The sequence below is a fragment of the Prunus dulcis genome, chromosome 7 (genome assembly GCF_902201215.1).
Source record: "Prunus dulcis chromosome 7, ALMONDv2, whole genome shotgun sequence".
Classification (NCBI taxonomy): domain Eukaryota; kingdom Viridiplantae; phylum Streptophyta; class Magnoliopsida; order Rosales; family Rosaceae; genus Prunus; species Prunus dulcis.
In genome coordinates this window covers 20978702-20998894 of record NC_047656.1, presented here as the reverse complement: position 1 = coordinate 20998894, position 20193 = coordinate 20978702, and the positions used below count along the sequence as shown (strand labels likewise).

The following is a 20193-nucleotide window of genomic DNA, read 5'->3' as shown; positions in this document are numbered from 1 at the left end:
ATGATGTCATTGGGACAGAGATGTCAGTTTCTGGTTTATTTCAGTTCATTGGGACCCAGGTTTGCCCTACGCAGACTGATATCTTGATTGAAGGGATTCCTTTGCCATGAGAGATTTACACTGGAAAGATAAAACCTGAGCGCCATGAAAATGATTAACAAGGTAAGGATAAATGAAGCAAGGATAGAGATAGATCTTTATTACTTCTCAAGTTTTAGGAAGCAAACGTGTTGAAGAAAATAAAATATTGATTCATCAGCAGTATGCCCAATTCAACAATTAGATGGATCAATAGAAGGCAAACTGGCGGATACAAACATATTACCGTTGTTCCCAGTTAATCAAACAATTCCAATCTAGAACCTTTCCACTTCTGGATGGAACATATTTACATGAAAAATCAATCCGATGATGACCAAACAAACGGAGCATAGATGAAAACCCACAATTGCATTGCATGATTCCTCTCATTGTGGCTGATACTCGGGGTTAAATGCAAGTGCCTCTCGGTAGATCAGCTCTTTCATCTGTTCCTCAGTCAGTGCGTGCTGCTCAAAGTCGAAGCTGAAGGGAGTCATGCAAACAGGCTCATCACTGATGTCGTGGAGAGATGTTAAGTAGGGGTGAGCTAGGGCATCTTCAACTGCACCGTAAGGAAAACTCATGAAATTTGAGCTGCAATTCTAATTTGAATGTAAGACTATCAACATAAATGCTCACATGTTAACTTTTACAGTTCCAGCCAACCTATGAAAGTAAGCATGGTAAATAGCTTGAGATCAATTTTTAAACTGAAAAAATATATCCAAAAAGTAGCTTCGGAAGTGTAATCAATAATTTCTCTGTTCCCAACCAAAGGCTATATATAGAGGTTAAAAATGTTGATGGTGATTATGTCCTGCATACGAGAGCAAGGAAGACCTTCAAAATTGGAGATGAAAACCTACTATAAGGTGTTCGAAGGTAAAAAGGGGTTGATTTCATGGATGACAGCATGAAAGGTAGGAGCTCCTGCTAAAGCATCATTCTCTTGTGGAAATCATACCCACACAAAATATTAAGCTTAAGGAAAGGCAGTGGAAAGCTGGCCTTCCACGTGTAAGAAGATGTTTTAATAAAGATATTGGGAGATCTAAACTTCAGCAAAGGATTTACTGTTTTAGCTCGAAAGTTGTACGGAAAAGAGAAGAATGTGGAGTTTGTAGATGTACTCATGTGCTAGATCCACATGGGAGTAGTAGATCCACTCTTTTGACTACATATGAACATGGCATACTAAACAGGAGGCAGAAACAAGTAATGCTGAGCCAATAAAGCACATAAGAAGTACAGATTACAGATACTCTGATTTTTTTAATCGGACTAGTGATCATTTGAATAAAGGCAACTTACCTGTAATTCTCTTTGTAGGATCAAATGTCAACATCTTTTCAACAAGATCAATAGCTGAAGGATGGACGTGAGGGAACTTCTCAGTCAATGACTGTCGACGGTGCGGAGGAAGCTGCCGAATATATCTCTTGGCATTTTCATTTAAAAACCCCAGCTCAGTCTCTGATGGAGTGCCAATCAGCTGCAAGGAGTTGTGATGATTAAACACATTGATTCATAGATATCTACACTACAAACGTACGATTTTAGAAACATGAAGACTTTCAAATTCCCTATTCAACACCAAATGGTCCTAATGTGAGACATGTTATGCTTATTATTCATGACCACAGAAAAAACCTAAAATTTAAAAATAATGTCAATGAGGAGTGCTAATAATGCTATTTAAGGACCCTGTACCGTGAAAAATAATTATGATATTTCTTTCTTAAAGTAATCACCCATCAGATAATCTTTGGTTCGCGGAAACAAATGATTTATGACCAGACAAATATAATTTAAGTTACCTCCATAAGCAGACGAAGTTGATGCACATGATCTCTGCCAGGAAACAATGGCTTCCTATCCATCAATTCCATGAAAATACAACCGACCGACCATACATCAATAGCTGCAGTGTAATCTGAAGAGTTTAACAGAAGCTCTGGCGCACGGTACCATCTTGTAACAACATACTCAGTCATAAAATCAGTCTCGGAGGTGACTCGAGCTAGTCCAAAATCACATATTTTTAAGTCACAGTTGGCATTTAGGAGAAGATTGCTAGGTTTTAAGTCCCTGTGCAGAACGTTTGCGGAGTGAATGTATTTCAATCCGCGGAGGATCTGATATAAGAAATACTGCACGGAAAAGGAAGAAAAAAGAGAGAGGAAAAAACAGTAATTATTTGATCTTGAGTCTGATCTATATGGTCTCAGATTAAAACCAGAACTTAATGACAACTAACATAAAGAAAAAGACTCTGAACTTAGATGAAGGAAATGCATTTGGTGGGGTGGGGGTGGGTGGGGATATGTAGCACAATATAACCATAAGGATGTTTGCACCTGCTTTTATAGACCCAAGCACATAAGAACTGATAACCACACATTCTGCCAAACGATCCCAGGAAACTTATTGCCTAAATGTAATGTACAACCTGGTGATAATAGCTTTTTGATAGGAACTAGAAAAATCTTGCTTTCAAACCAACGCCCCCAAGGAAAACAAACAGCATGGGTGAAAAAGAAAAAGGGTTTACTCAAGAACTCTTGTTTACAAGGAGCAACTATTCTAATCAGTTTTTATCATTATGAATGAGAACAGCGAGAGGAATGTTTTTTGCTCCGCAACTGTCCAAATTGTTGAGAAAAAGAAGCAGATGCGGCAAAGAACTTGTCTTTTATCATACTTGTAACCAGAAATGGTACAAAAATAACCAATACCACATAAGAATACCAAGACACTCATCTTTGCTACAAATACAACACAAAAGAATGCTCTTTGTCTCAACTAAAACCTTATTTACAGACTTGGCATAAGGTAATTGATATTCATATTAAGAGGAGAAGAAGAAGAAGCAGAACCTGACAGTGCTCCTCCGAGAGTGCTTGATTGGATCGAATGATTTGATGGAGGTCAGTGTCCATTAGCTCGTATGCGATGTAAACATCATTAAATTGGTCCCTCCGCGGTGGAGGGATTATATCCCTAATTGCAACAACATTTTCATGATCCATATGCCGCAGCAGCTTGATCTCTCTCAGAGTCCTCTTCGCATCGATCTTGTTGTCGAACGCATTTGCAATCTTCTTTATCGCAACGTGCTCGTTCGTCTCCGAATTCAAAGCAGAACTGTATATGTTTTTGTTAATTTTCAAGATTAGTAAGTTATACGATCAAATTTCCCCAAATGATGAATCTTTCGTTTTCTTTTTTCATTTTTCATTTTAAATAGAACACAAATAACGCGAAGAGAAAGAAACAGAAAAAGAAAAGGAAATGGAAATGGAAGAATGAACAGAGAGAGAGAGAGAGAGAGAGAGAGAGAGGGACAGACCAAACGATGCCGTATGCGCCTTTACCGATGGGCATGATAGGGGGCTTGTACTTGGCGGTGACCTCGAAGACGTTGCCAAAGATGTTGTACTGAATGAATCGGCCGCCGTGGCTCAGAGTGGCCGGAATGCTCTCGACTCCGGGCATGACCGGATGCGGTGGTGGAGGCTGTTGCTGTGGGTGGGTAGAGTCCGCTTGTGCCGGTGGTGGGGCAGCCTCTGACATGACGGTGTCGGCCGATTGAGCTGCCGCCCCTCTTGCCTCCATTTTCGGTTTGATCGATACGATATCGATTGTTTGTTTGTTGATTTTGTAGTAATGGCAGTGAGAAGCTCTCAGGCTCAGCCCTAATAAGCTAAGAAAGAAAGAAAGTGTTTGTTTGTTTGTATGGTTGATGATTCTAGAGGAGAGAGTATAATAAAATTGATTCTAGTTATGGAACTTGACCTGTGGAATTGATTAATAATGGGTTTTTATTGGTGAGATTCTTATATATTTAGTTTCAGGTTGTGTCGTGTTTCTGTTTATTTATTTTGTGCCATTTTGGTCAGTGTCAATTTGTCAAACAGATCTAACGACACTTCTATTTTCCATTTTATTCAATTTCTGCAACAAAATTAGCATGTCTACGCCACTCCCTTTTCTTTTCTTTTCTTTTTTTTCTTTTTTTTTTCTTTTGTGAATTTATGAATTTATAAATTTGATTTCGATGTTTTCGTCTAATTATGATAATTACCGTCTTAATGCATTTTATATGTAAATATGAAGGACAATAATTGGAATTCGATGTGCTTGCTTATCGTACATACATTTGTTAACTTGTAACTAGAAACATAATTTGCATTTTATATGTACATATGAAGAAAAATAACGTCCTTGACCCCGAAGATTAATAAATTATTTAAAAACATACTTGTTCTTCTTTCTTGAAAAAAAAAAGACAAAAAAAGAAGGCGTGTTCATATCTATGAATTCAGTATGATTTGAAGTGCCCCTGATTTTATTCAGGACACTGCTCTCTTAGAAGATTCTATGTTTAGGGGTCAGACTGTCCTCCTTTTGATCAATAAATTTACCTCATCCTTGAGAAATGAAAAGCATTCGCAACTTGAACTCATCAGTTGTGGGCGTTGTGGCTGGCAGTTAGTTCTCTCTCTTTCTTTCTTTCTTTCCTTCTTTGGCCTTGTCGCTTGCGCTTGTGCCTCATTTCGTTTTGGTCTTTCAACAATTGCCAATTAGGGGGGCCTACTTACTTACTTGTATTCATTCTTGAATCTTGATAGATAGGCCTGACGTGCCTTGCTTTGGTGCCACCATTTCCTTTCCGTTTTACAAACTGTCTGTCTGAGTTTGGTTTTTCGGCGCCACACCACATCCCTACCCTAAGCCCAATTACCAATAATTAATGAAGAAAAAACCTTATGAAATCAAACCCAAAGAAAGTAAGTAAGGATTACAATACAAGAAAAACCAAATCATCAATCGATGAAGCAAGCAAGCAAGCACCAACCACTTATTCATCATCCCAATTCAACAAGTTTTTTGCATTTGGATTATAGGGTTTAGCGCTAGTGGCGGGATTTCTTGGTTTATATTCATAGTCTTCCTCTTCCTCTTCCTCCTGGAATATTCTTAGTCTGCTTCTGCTGGGTTGGTTTTGGTTAGGTTTTCCTTGCTTGGTACTGAAAATACAAGGAAATTCGACGACTACTTCGTTATACTTACTAAAGATGATTGATTATGCGGAAACTGATGATGATGATGTTGAAAATAATAGAATATCTAATGATATGTTGTTGTTAACTTGTTATACAAGAACCCAGGTACCCTCGTGCATGTCCAGCTATGATGTTTAATGGCTTTTGCGGCGCCACTAAGACAGACACAGAGTCAGAGACTGTTTTGAAAGATGCCGGCAAGTTGAAGGAAGCCATGCTCAATGAATACCCGAAAAACACAATGCTCGTGTTATTGCGTGCGTTTGTAAATTTTGTTGAATATCGATCAATCAAACAAACAAACAAGAAGATTTATCAAACATGTCTTTCTATCCCGATTCCTATCACCACCCCAAACCACTAGCCACCACCACTATCCTGATTCCCTTTATCTGTTCTGTTCTGTTGTGTTTTGTTGTAATAAGAGATCGATGTAGGAGGAGGGAGTCTAGCCTAGCCTAGCTCAGCTCAGCTACTAAAGATTGTCTTCTCTTACAAATTAGTTATCAGTTCTTGTATAAATATCTAGACAGACAAGATTATCCAATCAACAAGTCCTTTCCTTATTTACAAACAAATTTGCTTACTCCTGCTAGAATTGGTTGAAGATTACAAGGCCTTTCGAATAAGAAGACTATTATTATTATTATTATTATTTAATTTATAATTTAGATATTTCGTTTTATATATTTTATATATTTGTTATAATTAATTATAAAATTAATTATTTGTTGTCCCTATTGATCAAATAACTAAAACGGAGCATTTCTCTGGGAAGAACCAATCAAAGAATTTCATTATATTCCTTCTAAGATCATTCTATTTCGTATGGTATTTCGTAGGAATAAATGACATATAGATAATACAATTTTTCTGCTATTAAAACTAATAAAAGAGACCTTCGAATGACTAAATACTGAGATGTCTCTTAGTAATGACTTCTTGCGAAATTTGGAATAGAGTACGGAATAGCGTAATATGTTCTATGTAAGACATAAAGTATAAAGTGGTTCCGTTTAGAAACTTATAATTGAGATATGAATACGCTGGGTTGCACAAAAAAATTGTTTTTGCTTCAATTCAAAGCCCAGAAAAGGGTTTTATAAGATTAAAAGGGTCCGTTAAGCGCCTCACGGCTATGTCATAATAGATCCGAACACTTGCCCCGGATCAACTTCCAGATCATAATTGCTCTAGTGAATAACTAAAGAAAATAGATAGATGGGAGATGGAAGAGAAAAAAACTAAGTCTAAACATCTCTCATAGGTTCACTAATTACTTAACTATTTATTGGCGGGTCTCTTTGTATGTGTTGTCCGGAAAGAGGAGGACTCAATGATTATTCGTTCGCCGGAACCAGAAGTTAAAATTTTGGTAGATAGGGATCCCGTAAAAACTTCTTTCGAGGAATGGGCCAGACCGGGTCATTTCTCAAGAACAATAGCTAAGGGACCTGATACTACCACTTGGATCTGGAACCTACACGCTGATGCTCACGATTTTGATAGCCATACCAGTGATTTGGAGGAGATCTCTCGCAAAGTATTTAGTGCCCATTTCGGTCAACTCTCCATCATCTTTCTTTGGCTGAGTGGTATGTATTTCCATGGTGCTCGTTTTTCCAATTATGAAGCATGGCTAAGTGATCCTACTCACATTGGACCTAGTGCCCAGGTGGTTTGGCCAATAGTGGGTCAAGAAATATTGAATGGTGATGTCGGCGGGGGTTTCCGAGGAATACAAATAACCTCTGGGTTTTTTCAGATTTGGCGAGCATCTGGAATAACTAGTGAATTACAACTCTATTGTACTGCAATTGGTGCATTGGTCTTTGCTGCCTTAATGCTTTTTGCAGGTTGGTTCCATTATCACAAAGCTGCTCCGAAGTTGGCTTGGTTCCAAGATGTAGAATCTATGTTGAATCACCATTTAGCAGGGCTACTAGGCCTTGGTTCTCTTTCTTGGGCGGGACATCAAGTACACGTATCTTTACCAATTAACCAATTTCTAAACGCTGGAGTAGATCCTAAAGAGATTCCACTTCCTCATGAATTTATCTTGAATCGGGATCTTTTGGCTCAACTTTATCCCAGTTTTGCTGAGGGAGCAACCCCATTTTTCACCTTGAATTGGTCAAAATATGCGGAATTTCTTACCTTTTGTGGAGGATTAGATCCAGTAACTGGAGGTCTGTGGCTGACCAATATTGCACACCATCATTTAGCTATTGCAATTCTTTTCATGATAGCAAGTCACATGTATAGAACCAACTGGGGCATTGGTCATGATATAAAAGATATTTTAAAGGCTCATAAATGCCCATTTACGGGCCAGGGCCATAAAGGCCTATATGAGACCAAATCTTGGTAACCTTACAATGCCTCAACATATATACACCTAACACTTTCCACTATATTATGTGGTGTTCTTGTTGTTACTACCACCAAACCACAAGTTAGCCTCAATAATTAAAAAAATCTTATTTCCTTTTTCCTTTGGAAATTATAACCTGAAAATCAATTGAAAGATGATCCACACTGAGCATGAGATATCCAAATGAACCGAAAGATTCATGTTTGGTTCATTGCATTTGGAAAATCTCTTGAAACATAAAGCTGGATGGAACTGCTGAATACTTTCAGAATCGGTTTAAGCGGGTAAACTCCTAATTGATCTTCATTCATTCGTTAAAGCAAGATTACAAACTCCAATGGTATAAGGTCTCAAACAATGGTAGCTAAAATATAAGTTTGCTCCAATTCCAAATAATAACTAGTCATCTTCCTTGCAGTTGTTGGAAGAAAGCAAATCTTTACAACGTTATTCTGTTCTACCATGTAAACGCAGGTAACACGTATGATGGGTAAGCATCGTATTTGGAAGCAAGAGCTTGCACAGAAGATATATCCGCAATGTCTCCAAAACTACTGAGTCCAAGTTCAGTTGCATGGATCCCAGCTGTGATAAAAACTGATTGGATTATAGCTGCATTTGCACCCTTAATGTCATGGTGAAGAGAATCACCCACTGCTATAGAATCAACAGGGTCTACACCAGCTAACGCCATTGCTGATTTGTAGATGACCTGCGTAAAATGCCACAAAGATGTAAACTGGTCAATCTAAAACTTTGCTAACTCTGTAACATATTAAAACCATTAAATAACTCAATGCATCTTACTTGCATAGCACTGATAAGCAAAAATACAAAAATAATGTGAGTCTAGTTTGTAAAGCAATATATATTAAGGGTAAAGTTATTCATATAATGATGTTGACAACGGTAACCAGAGAGCAATGTCATTAGATCACCTTATCAGGCTTGCCCATCCATTTCACTTCACCCCCCAGCTTTTCATACCTGGCAGCCAGAGTCCCTAATAGGAAATTTATTTACATGAGGCACATGTAAGCAAACAATATTAGAATTAACATCATGTGTAACACAACAGTAATAAAATCATTTGATCTGAGTTCAAAGTTAATTGATTAAGTTTCACACGATGTTGCTTTTGCCTTTAGGGAAATATAAGGCCAGCCTAGTAAGTCATATATGCCATTCTAAATATCGTGAAAATATCCATATATATGGGTGTTGTGTTTAGCAAAAATAAAAGTTTTACCAGGCATTACACGCAAGGCTCTAGCCTCGACAGTCACAAAATCTGGATTGGCTACCACCATAGGGATGTGTTTAGCAGCACATTGTTCCAATATACTTTCCAGTTCCTCAAGTTTCATGGGAAGCGCATCACCAGAAGGAAGCCCTAAGGCCTCGGTACCATGGACCAAAATAAATTCAGCATCCTGAACATTCTCCACAACTTGTAATCCCAGGCCCTACAAGGGATTGATAAAGCCAGTTTTACAGTTAAAACTGGATCAAATAACATAAGAAAATAAGTAAAAGGAAAAAATTATTTCAAGCTTGAATCTTCTACAAATCATATTTGCCTGTAAAGGATTTCTTTCTTAAAACCAATGACCTTAATGATGATCTTCCCCTGCCTTTCTGAAAAGTAAAGTCACTACGCTTCAACATTCAAATAGGATCTTAATGAGCTAGGGGAGGAGGCAGGGGAGAAAGAGAGTCCCCAGATACTCCAAGATAGTGGGATTAACTGGAGGAATGGAGAAAAAGGGTCTCTAAAGTTAACAATGGCAGTACCTCAAGAGATATGGCACCACGAGCACTCCAAGTCATATGAATGCAAGATTTTCCCAGTGCTGCAAACCAAGCATCATCTCTCCTTTTTCATAACAACATACAGTAGAAGTTACAAGAATCCTAGTAGATACATCAATAATAAGATTTAAAAAAAAGTGTTCTTGGAACACATAGCATTCCACTTCTCTGTTCAATAGAGGAATGTAGAGCATATTGCTATAAAAGAGAAAGGCTGGACAGAAAGATTGAATACAAAAAAAAAAATGAATAAACCGAAAAGCAGATAGAGGTGGCATAGAAATAAGTAAATGATGAGAGACTAACAGTTATGCAAAATAACATTTTAAACAAAATGTTCGAACTAATATTTTTATCATGAAAATCTGCATAACCATGGCTCCACAATTTAACATATAAAGTAGAGGCAGTACAAATTTAGAAACAATTTTAGAAACATCAGTTTCATAAACTTCTAATCCTAAAAGTTGGACTCTTTCGCATATAGGAAATTTGGAAGGAAAAAAAAAGGTTCACTTTCTGGATGATACTGAGCTTAAACTTCAGAAATGAAACAGTTCATGGTGATATCAATGCAAATCAGCACTATTGTTACCATATTTTTGGAATACCTACATGCTAGTCAAACAGTTTTAAGCAGAGAAACTGGCAGATATTAAGTTGATAATATTACATCAAAGGCATACTGTAAACTAGTCTGGCCTGTCCATCATCGGGGGAAGAAAACCGAATGCATAATCTAACCTCAGATGATTTTAACATTTTTCAAAGAATACATGGTGCCCAACCTTTGCAAGTTCTGATGTGTTAATTCTCCACTCGTGATGGCTCCGACAAATAGAGAAGGATCAAACCCAAGGCTTCTCAATTTCTCCATGGTTGTAGACGAGCGTCTTGAGGAATTACTTATAATTACCATTTTTGCACCAGTACTTGCTAGGTTTTTTACTGTTAAACAAGAACAAGGTTATAGAAATAAGCACCTCCGCATTGCTAATTGAAAATAGAAAGACTTATGGGGTATCAACTAAAACAAAAGCTTACCCAAATGCCAAAACTAACAGATGAAAACATACATGTTGTGATTGCACCAGGATAAGGCTGCTTCCCGTCATGGAGGACTCCAAACTGATCTAAGAACCAGGCCTGCACCACAAACATCACCAGACATATGAATATGTGTAATTTGAAGATTTAGAAAGCTTATGAAGTCAGTTCGAGTTCATAAAGCAATCATCTTGAAACTACATCAAGTCAGGCAGCTTAATTATGTATAAGACTTGGATCAAGCTAGGACAAAAGGTTTTCAGACTCGTTTTCTTTGAAAATCTGAATTTGTAAAGAAAAATGAATAATCAGAGTAAATGAAAACAGAGAGATTGGACTAACGACCCAGCTTGTTTCTCTTTCTAGTGAAAATTCTTGTCTTTTTATTTTCTTCTCTTAATTAAATAAATGTTCCTAAGAAAGCGAAATTGGGTGGTAATGCGAAGTGCAAACCTTGAAACGGTGGGTTTCGGCAAGCTGTTGAAGCCCAGTTAAGCTCTGGAAGAGCTGAACATCATTCGATTGAACAGAGCATCTGGGCATCATCTTCTTCTTCTTCTTCGTCTTGTTGTTCTGTCACTTGTGTTCTGTCTGTGTGTGGTTGGTTTGGTAAGTGTGCTTGATTGATATTACTTAAACACACGTGATAAAAGCGTGAGAAGTTGGTGAAAAATACGAATAAAATAGTTTTTATATAATTAAAAAAAAAGCCAAAATTTACCCATCATTTTCAAAAATATCAATTTTTATAAAAAATTTCAAATATTGCTAAAAACTCACCAAAATAGACACAAATTCTCTTTAAAATTAAAACCCACATAAACCTAAAAAGCAAAACCCTACTACACAAAGTTTGGAATCGCACGCACGTCTGTAGCCTTGGTCGAACTATTGGTGAATGATGTTCTCCTTTTTCTTTTTGCATATTTTGTGCTTACTTGTGTAATTGCATATTTCTTTTAATTGTTTATTCATTTTTTTGACTTGGTAGGAATAAGAAATTGAAGTATTCATCAGTTTAGGTGTATTTTAATGTGTGATAGTGTTTTGGGGGGAGGGGGGAGGGGGTAGCGGGTTCTACTTTCTATTCTCTGTTCTCGGTCTCAAAACTTATTATGTCATGAAAGTTCCACAATTTTAAAATTAAAACAAAAACTAAGAAATTCAGGAAGAAGTAAGCCTATTATAGTAGAAGAAAGTCCCACAAATTTGAACACTATACAAACTTGGGACTGATCTCATGGATAATAGTGTAAAAGCTTTTACATAGACTATACTATAGATCAAATACGTAACTCTATTTAGTCAACTACGTTTACTTTTGGTTCACCACATTTGTAGTCTTATTTGCATTGCACTTGTGTAGACCAATAACTTTTATGGTCTTATTTGTACTTCTTTTTGTTTGTAACTGGAAAAGATAAAAATAAGTCATTTACTAATGTTGTGGTTGATTAATTAATACTCTTACATTCTAACTTACTGAATAACGTTAATGCACAATTGATATTTGATATCATCATCATATATATATATACAGTCCTGATCTCTTGGACCCCTGTAAATTCAACGGTTGACTTGAATCGGGTAATAATAATTTATGTCATATTGCATTTATATATATCATTTTGAACTATTGGATTAATATCCAACGGTGGGTGACCACAATCTCTTGGACTCCTGTGGTCCAAGAGATCGGGACTGTATATATATATATATGTTAGGGTATGGACATTGTTTTCTCAATGTGTAATGTATTATTTATTATGTTGGCTTATCTTTCAGGATAATGTCTAATTTGACAATTTGATTAACTACAATAAGAAGTGGGTTAACTCAATGTATAAAAATTACAAAACTAAAGGACTACTTGTTTCAGATAAAATTATGATAGAGGAGCTTCATAATAAGGTATATGACATTGTAAATGTGGATCGAAATGAGTATGAGATAAATATGAAAGTCATATACAATGCAATGAAAAGTGCATGCCCTGCAGAAATAGTTCATGATGATGACATGAGAGCTTTTATTTTTTAAAGTCTTTCAAGGATTTACAAGATTTCATGGAGTATTAAATTCTTTCATGAGATCTCAACTCCATCATCAGAGATACTCGTCAACTACCTATTATCAATTTTATGGAGTATTTAAGAATGAATATCTTCAAAAAAGTGGTTCCATGAACGTCGAACTGAAGCAGCCAAAGTGAATTCACATTTAATAGAGTGGGCAAACAATTTGATTCGAGAAAATAACAAGAAAGGGTTGTCATTGCAAATATTTCAAATTCATTACATTTTATTTTGTTGCAAGTAAGGAATGTGTACAGACATTTAACCAAGTGGGCAGACATTTTCTGGACTAATACAAGAGGGTGAGCCAATTCCCCAAAAAAAGAACAAAAAAAGAAGGGATGGGCCAATGCGAATTGAAAGTGAGGACACGCGGCCAAGTCCAGGGTCGAGGCAATTAAGCAAACCAGTCCAGTCCACTAACTCTATAAATTCTAAATTATAATACAAAAGGAAACGATATCGTTTGAAGAAGAAAACCTTCTTATCTTAAAAGGCGCCTGATCTCGCAAATGATAAAACCTTAACCCTCGGGCCCTCAGAGTCCCGAACGCGAGTGAGAGCAGATCTGAGAAAATGAGAGATGTGAAACACAGAGAAGGTCTGGAAACCCTAACAATGCCATTGTCTCTGTGATCGGAGCCTTCGCTGTAGATCAGAGACATGAGCGTGAAGAAAGAGAGAGACGACGGGGCATGAAGAAAAGCTCCTCCAATGCGATTCTTGTTTTGCGAGGTTTAACGCCTCGATGGCCGCCATTGATCCACGATCGGATCTGTTCAAGAGCTCACTGTTGAAATCGCGTAGTAATTAACACCAAGACCAGAGATCTGATGGGGCTAGGTATGGGGGTTCCAGGACCCGTCAAAGTTGATTTTGAAATTTAGGGTTTACTTAGGTTTATGGCTTACGGAGATCATTGTTTTTTATTTGATGGAGCGACATGCCTAGGGAATTAATTAGTAGGTCGGTCTTTAATTCAATGCATTAATGCGTTCGCTGTTTGCTTCCATTCCAGGTACATTCCATGTCAGCTTGCTCAAGATGCGAAAGAGTGCGATGTGGATTGATAGGCACTGACAGTGGGCCTTCCTTTATCTTTAAGGTTTTACTCCTTTCTCATTCAAGCATGTGGATGTATGTTTTTCTTTTGTAAGATATCATTTTTTTGTTTTTAAATGGAAACAAAATGAACAAAATAAGTTTCCAGAGGTAAATAGCATAGTATTGTTGAAAACTTGAACGATATATCTGACAAAAAACAAAATTGGCACACATTATGGGAGCGCTTTGAAATAGCATATTTTTGTTGAATGATATATTCTGATATGAGGGAGTGGGGTTTGGTACCTTACATATGGAATCGGGAACATTGTGACATTACATTAGTGATACACGGTGGCGTAGTGAATTTAAAAGTAAGCATTTGTAGCAATATCGGATGGTCTAATAACCATGCATAACTAGACTGTTCAACAACTTGATGTTCCGACAAAAAGAGATCAGATGATGGGGTTTCTCTAACTTTCAATGTAACATGAGGTTAAAGACATTAGAAAGTGAAAAATCATAAATGGGTTAGTGCATTATTCAAATATTGTCGTACACAATGTTCTAGGCAATGTCAGTAATCTGAGTGTTTTAATTAGACCCTCCCCTTCTCAACTTTTCAAGTTAGGATGAGATTGCAAGGAGTCTCAGAAGTTCTCAGTATTTTCTTTTGCATCTATGCACCCAAGCAATGTTTATAGGTTATTACCATGGAAATAAAATTTGAAGCAGTAAATTTCATAGAACTAAAATTTATCTGCCCACATTGTCAAATATATATCGATGATAGATTGGCAGTTATAAATTTAGAAGCCTATTCAGTCTCTCTCTCTCTCTGGTGTTCTGTTATATTTCCTAGTTGAAGTTGGTACATATCAATATTAATTTGATATAATTTCTCATTGTAGCTGTTTATCATTCATTTTTTTGTTATCTATTGACTATACCGTTGGATTGTGTAAAAGCTGGAAGATATATAACATATATAATTTCTATGTTAATTGTATTTCCGTGTATTGGCAGGTATTCTTTTTGGTAGTAAAATGTTGTTTAAAATGAAGTTATGAATGGACAAATATAGTAATAGAGTATTTTAAAATGTTTCTTCAGGATGTTGTGTTCTGGTTTGCGATCTTTAACATTCAGTGGTTATCCCACACCAAACGTTCTTCCTTTGAGTTGCAGCATCTTGCATTTTAAACAAAAGAACCTGTTGTTCTATGTATTTTTTGTTATTGACATAACAAACTGTTCTTCCTATCATTCCCACTTGTTGCATTTTAACTTTAATTTTTTTATTCTATGGTTTTTTTATATGCTTTTATATTACTACCTTTCAAGTTTGTCCACATTTTAAAGACATTATCGTTCCTGAAATGCCAGCCTTTTATTTTGTAGGTAATTTTTGAGGATTGATGTTTCTTCTAGAGACATGCAATGAATTTTTTTGTCAGTTAGTTCGTTAGTGCGACTTTCTTATGTTTGTTGTGTCGTACACTTGCACATTCAGTAGTTCTGCTTCGGTTCAACGTATTATTTTGCACACTGACCATCTGGCTTATTTCAGTCTTTATTCCAATTGTTATTATTTCTGATGGTTCTAATTGTTTAATTATGTCTCAACTTTTGAGTCTTGATATTATTTTATTAATTGTTTTAACTGTTTTTTTTTTCCCCCAGGTTCGCCTCAAATTTCACTTTTGTTTTTCTGACAAATTTGATCTAATTTCAATCAAAACAAGTCTGTATAATATCAATTCTTTTATTTGAGTGCTGCGGATTGTAGCTTTTACTTGGATATACTTCCGACCCGCAATACTGAATTGGGCGTCGTCAAGTTTAAGGTTTATTATAAACGTCCAAATAGGATACCTAAAGGCCCATGAAAGACAAAATTGGCCCAATGAATGAGCCATAAACGATCAAAAAGGCCCACTGGAAAACCCATACAAGGTAAATATGCCCAATGGAGGGCCGATAAACTACAAAATGGGCCCAATGAATGGCCACTAAACGACAAAGTAGTCCCAATGAAGGGCCACTGAATGATGAAGAAATCCCAAAGAAGAGTCACTAGAAGACAAAACAGGCCATGTAAATCACTGAACGACAAAATAGGCCCAATAAAGGCATGTAAACAACGGCGGCCCAAAAAGGGCCACTAAACGCCAAAAAAGGCCTCAGGAAGGCACACTAAAGACAAAATAAGCCCAATAAAGGCAACTAAAAGACAAAGATTGTCCCAATAAAGGATCACTAAAAGACAAAATAGGCCCAATGAGGTCCACTAAACGACAAAAACAAGACCATTTTAAGGGCCGCTAAAAGACAAAATAGGCCCAGAACAGGAGCACTTAACGACAAAATAGGCCCAAGGGAAGGCACACTAAAAGACAAAATAGACCCAATGAGGTCCACTAAACGACAAAAGCGAGACCATTTTGGGCCGCTGAAAGACAAAATTCGCCCGCAAGATCACTAAACGACAAAAACTAGACCATTTTACGGGCCGCTAAAAGACAAAATAGGCCCAGAAAGGAGCACTAAACGACAAAATAGGAACACTGAGGTCCACTAAACGACAAAAACAAGACCATTTAAAGGGCCGCTAAAAGACAAAATAGGCCCAAGGGAGGGCACAATAAAAGACAAAATAGGCCCAATGAAGTCCACTAAAAGACAAAAACGAGACCATTTAGGGCCGCTAAAAGACAAAAGTCGCCGCAAGATCACTAAACGACAAAAACTAGACCATTTTACGGGCCGCTAAAAGACAAAATAGGCCCAGAAAGGAGCACTAAACGATAAAAACAAGACCATATTTAGGGCCACCACAAGACAAAATAGGCCCAATGAGGTACACTAAAAGACATAACCTAGCCCAATGAAAGACCGCTAAAAGACAAAATAGGCCCCAAGAGGCACAATAAACGAAAAAATAGGCCCATGACTATTTTGTCGTTTTCGATCTCTTTAATGGGCCTGTTTTGTCGTTTTGTTAGCCTTCGGTGGCCCTATTTTGTCCTTAGTGATCCTGTAATGGGCCTATTTTGTCTTTTAGCGGCCCTTAAAATGGTCTAGTTTTTGTCGTTTAGTGGACCTCATGGTTCCTTTCTGGGCCTATTTTGTCTTTTAGCGGCCCTTAAATGCTCTAATTTTTGTCGTTTAGTGGACCTCATTGTTCCTATTTTGTCGTTTAGTGTTCCTTTCTGGGCGTATTTTGTCTTTTATTGCTCTTCATTGGGCCTATTTTGTCGGTTAGTGGCCATTTATTGGGCCTTTTTTGTCGTTTAGTGATTTACATGGCCTGTTTCATTTTCTAGACTCTTTTTTGGGCTTACTTTGTCATTCAGTGGTCATTCATTGGGACTACTTTGTCGTTTAGTGGCCATTCGTGGGGCCCACTTTGTAGTTTATTGGCCCTTCACTGGGGGTATTTACCTTGTATGGGTTTTCCAGTGGGCCTTTTTGATCGTTTATGGCTCATTACCTTCATTGGGGCTCTCTTACCTTTTATGGGGCCTTTTTGATCGTTTAGGGGTCAAATATGAGGATGGCCATAAAACAATACATAAATTATGAAAAAGACATCTAAAGCATCGGGCGTCATTTTTTACAATTTTTACTTTTCTGCTGATTTGACTTCCCCGTTGGATTTAACATCTCCTTCGGAGGATTTTACATCAAAAATAGTTAAAATTTAACCCCCTACTTTAAAAAATGTCGGTTTTTATAAAACCTTTAATTCTATTTGAAGAAATTTGACATCAAACTGAGGAACATATTGCAACATACTGATGTTCCACTGATGAGAATATGACCATGATTCTGCAACTCACATATCCCTGCAATGGCAAAGTCAGTTTACAAGTCTAAAGATGTTAAAACAGGGCAAATAATAAAGGAAAACGTTTAACCCTCAGTTAGTTAGAAAACAGTCTATTTTGACATCATTAAGAATTAATCTAGTGCTGCAAAAGACAGTCTTCGCATCACCCATGACTTATCAAAATCATGTTAGGAAATTAATAAAATATATTACGATAAATTCATGTTTTGCAATCAACTAAGGTTTGATATGCGTCACATATGAAACTGGACGTTTGAGCATTCATAGAGAGACACACAAAAGAAGAAGACCACAGATACGGATCACAGCAAATCATGAAAGTCAGCATTGTCCATTAAGTACTACAGCCCTAAAGATGAGTGGTAAAATTCTATCATATAGAAGGTTTAACATAATTTGTGATGGGAGAAAGTTCAAGGTCATTAAAAGTAAATCAAACCCATATTGCAGATTGGGGGTGTCCAAGACCCCACGAAGAATTCCTTGCTATATTTTGGAGCCTGCAATGCAAAGAGATCATCGTTTTTTGGTCATTCATATGAATTTTGGAAATTACACTTCCATCAAATCATACTTGTCCCTGTGTTGTGGAGCCACTTGTAAAGCAGGTAGGGACGGGCAATGGGTTACCCATTGGCGCCACATAAGATAGGATCTATTTGAATAACTCAAACCCAAAGGTTCTTCAGTTGCCCCTAACAAACTCTAGGAAGTTGAATAAAATGCTTAAGGGAAGCAGGGTTAATATCCTATATAAATAATGGTATGATTTAATCTTAAATGATAAATTGAATATTTTTACAAAGTCCTATATGTATTGAAATGTCACTGTCTGCATGTGCGTGTGTGAGTGAGAGAGAAAAATATGAATGGAAGGATGAAGGTCCTTTTACTAAGGCTTCTCTTTTCCTTCCCACGGGCTTGTCACAAAATTCTAGAGAAGTACCACATCTTGTTATGCTCTAAAGTTTAAGACATAAGAAACTATCATAAGGCTTAACGGGCAGCTCACTTAAAGAGCAGACATAAGATCATTCTACAAATTGTAAAGAAACAGGAACAAATGGTGGTAGTATAAAATAAACGTGCCTGTATGAGAAATTTCTTGGAGCATCCTTTGCAATAAAGGATTTAGAAAGTGACTTTCCTTGAAACTTCCAGATTCATACGTTTTTTCAAACACAAGTTACAAAAGAAAATGCAAAATCAAAACCTCTTTAAAAAATACATAGTTTGTACAATGACCTCAAAGAAACTTAAATTTGGACTCAGCAGAAATTTATCTATACTTGAGATGTAGATAATGTAAACATGGTTTTTCTCTTTTTTCCCATTTTTTAAACTCTCGATCGAGATGAAGTTGGAAATATAAACAGAAAAATAGAAAAGGAAAACTCATTTGTGCTCTCCCTTTTCACCACCAATTTCTTGTCCTCAAAATAAGGGAGGATATGAAGTTGGTGATCAGAATAACGCTCTCTGCTCTCTGTGATCCCAAATCTTTGAAAAATGCATCTGCTGCACACCTACATTGAAGTACCCTAATTCGACTCCACTCCATAAACTTCATTTATTGTTTAAATGCTACTATTTCTACAACTATTATATTTAAAGCTAATCAGGTATCACCGCGTGAGGTGAAACCCTAAGCGTTCTTCTATCATGCAAAGGAACCCTAGAATTAATACAAGAAAAAGGTGTGAACAGAAGAATAGGGCAAAAATGCTCACCATTATTAACACAAGTCTATCATCACGCCAAGAATGAGGAACCCTCGGACGGCACCATCAATGTCTCGTACATTCTCGATATGTTTCCCTAAGCAAAACACATCCTCTTCCGATCTAAATAAAAAACCCTAGAATTAATACAGGAAAAATATGCGAACAAAAAGATAGGGTAACGACGCTCACCCCAATGGACGACATCGTAGATCTCGTGAGTGTATTGTCTCCATTGACGGTGGCCTGCGAAGCCGATTCGTTCTCCTTAGCCATCGAAAAGCCCTAAACCCAAACTGTGCTAGTAATTCTCAGGAAGCTAGCATCGTCGACATAGTTGCGAATGTAAAAATGAATTCCTAGAACAAGACAGAAGCAAAATTTTCTCTGGCAAATCATAAACTCGAACCTTGAATTTCAAGAGAAATCTTAACCTTGGGCCCTGATTGTCTGAAGAAACCTAGCCCCTCGGCCTAGATTGGAAAACCACAATAGATGGTAGAATGAGGCCAGGGAGTCGGCCTTATGAATGGCCCAAGGCGGGTCCCGATTGTTATAGTCCTTTTACCGTGGTAAAAAGACCTTCTTATCCTTGATGTTTTAGACTGAAATGAAGACGTGTCCAGGTGTTTTCTTTCTTGATACCGAAACACCCAATGTGGGCCTTTGCTTAACAAATCAAAAGAGATATTGGGTGGAATGAGAAAATGTATTGTACATCAAATTGCCATGTCTGCTATCAAATTTCAATTTGATGTTTTAGATTTGACATTTCCGTTCGGAGAGAGCTGCAATGTGAGATCAAATGAGCATATCATTATCCTTGCAAATTCTTGGAAGACAAAAGGACAATTTCTGAAGAATTGCAAAAGAATGAAAACAAATAATTGCTAGAAGAATGCTCTGAGTATTATGTTCCTGCGGGACTCGAGCTGAAAGTTGAATTTAACAACCAAAAACATAGCTACATACGCATAATTAGTACGATAAATTGAGATCTAATCATCTAATGGTGAATGATAGCTTGCTTAGAGAGAAAGCCTCCCACAAAGACGCCAGAAGGCTTTTATCATGGTAAGTCACAGAAAATGAGAAAAAATTTAGTCAGCAACCCCAT

At 37.0% G+C, this 20193-nt stretch overlaps 3 protein-coding genes and 2 long non-coding RNA genes across 6 annotated transcripts; 2 read left to right on the top strand and 3 right to left on the bottom strand.

The window, feature by feature from the left end:
• Positions 1-169: 169 nt before the first annotated feature.
• Positions 170-3984, bottom strand: LOC117634088 (mitogen-activated protein kinase homolog MMK1). Its single transcript, XM_034368002.1, has 5 exons — positions 3431-3984; positions 2958-3225; positions 1899-2231; positions 1393-1573; positions 170-643 (listed from the first exon to the last, which is right to left on the bottom strand). Exons 1-5 carry the CDS (start codon positions 3694-3696, stop codon positions 468-470), a joined length of 1224 nt encoding a protein of 407 aa, XP_034223893.1. The 5' UTR covers positions 3697-3984; the 3' UTR covers positions 170-467.
• Positions 3985-6027: 2043 nt separating this feature from the next.
• Positions 6028-7518, top strand: LOC117635550 (photosystem I P700 chlorophyll a apoprotein A1-like). The gene has a single exon (XM_034369852.1). It carries the CDS (start codon positions 6484-6486, stop codon positions 7516-7518), a length of 1035 nt encoding a protein of 344 aa, XP_034225743.1. The 5' UTR covers positions 6028-6483.
• Positions 7519-7796: 278 nt separating this feature from the next.
• Positions 7797-10980, bottom strand: LOC117634331 (glycerol-3-phosphate phosphatase). The gene is made up of 7 exons (XM_034368398.1): positions 10834-10980; positions 10410-10479; positions 10122-10281; positions 9316-9397; positions 8771-8987; positions 8460-8524; positions 7797-8233 (listed from the first exon to the last, which is right to left on the bottom strand). The coding sequence occupies exons 1-7, from the start codon at positions 10924-10926 to the stop codon at positions 7979-7981; spliced, it is 942 nt and encodes a 313-aa protein (XP_034224289.1). The 5' UTR covers positions 10927-10980; the 3' UTR covers positions 7797-7978.
• Positions 10981-12934: 1954 nt separating this feature from the next.
• Positions 12935-15352, top strand: LOC117634666. The gene is made up of 2 exons (XR_004586817.1): positions 12935-13298; positions 13474-15352. It is a non-coding gene; the product is annotated as an uncharacterized LOC117634666 (long non-coding RNA).
• Positions 15353-16926: 1574 nt separating this feature from the next.
• LOC117636107 lies at positions 16927-19587 on the bottom strand. Of its 2 annotated transcripts, XR_004586994.1 has the most exons (3): positions 19269-19587; positions 19086-19199; positions 16927-17855 (listed from the first exon to the last, which is right to left on the bottom strand). It is a non-coding gene; the product is annotated as an uncharacterized LOC117636107 (long non-coding RNA). The 2 variants fall into 2 exon arrangements; XR_004586993.1 differs by having other exon boundaries at positions 16927-19199.
• Between the last annotated feature and the right edge of the window lie 606 nt (positions 19588-20193).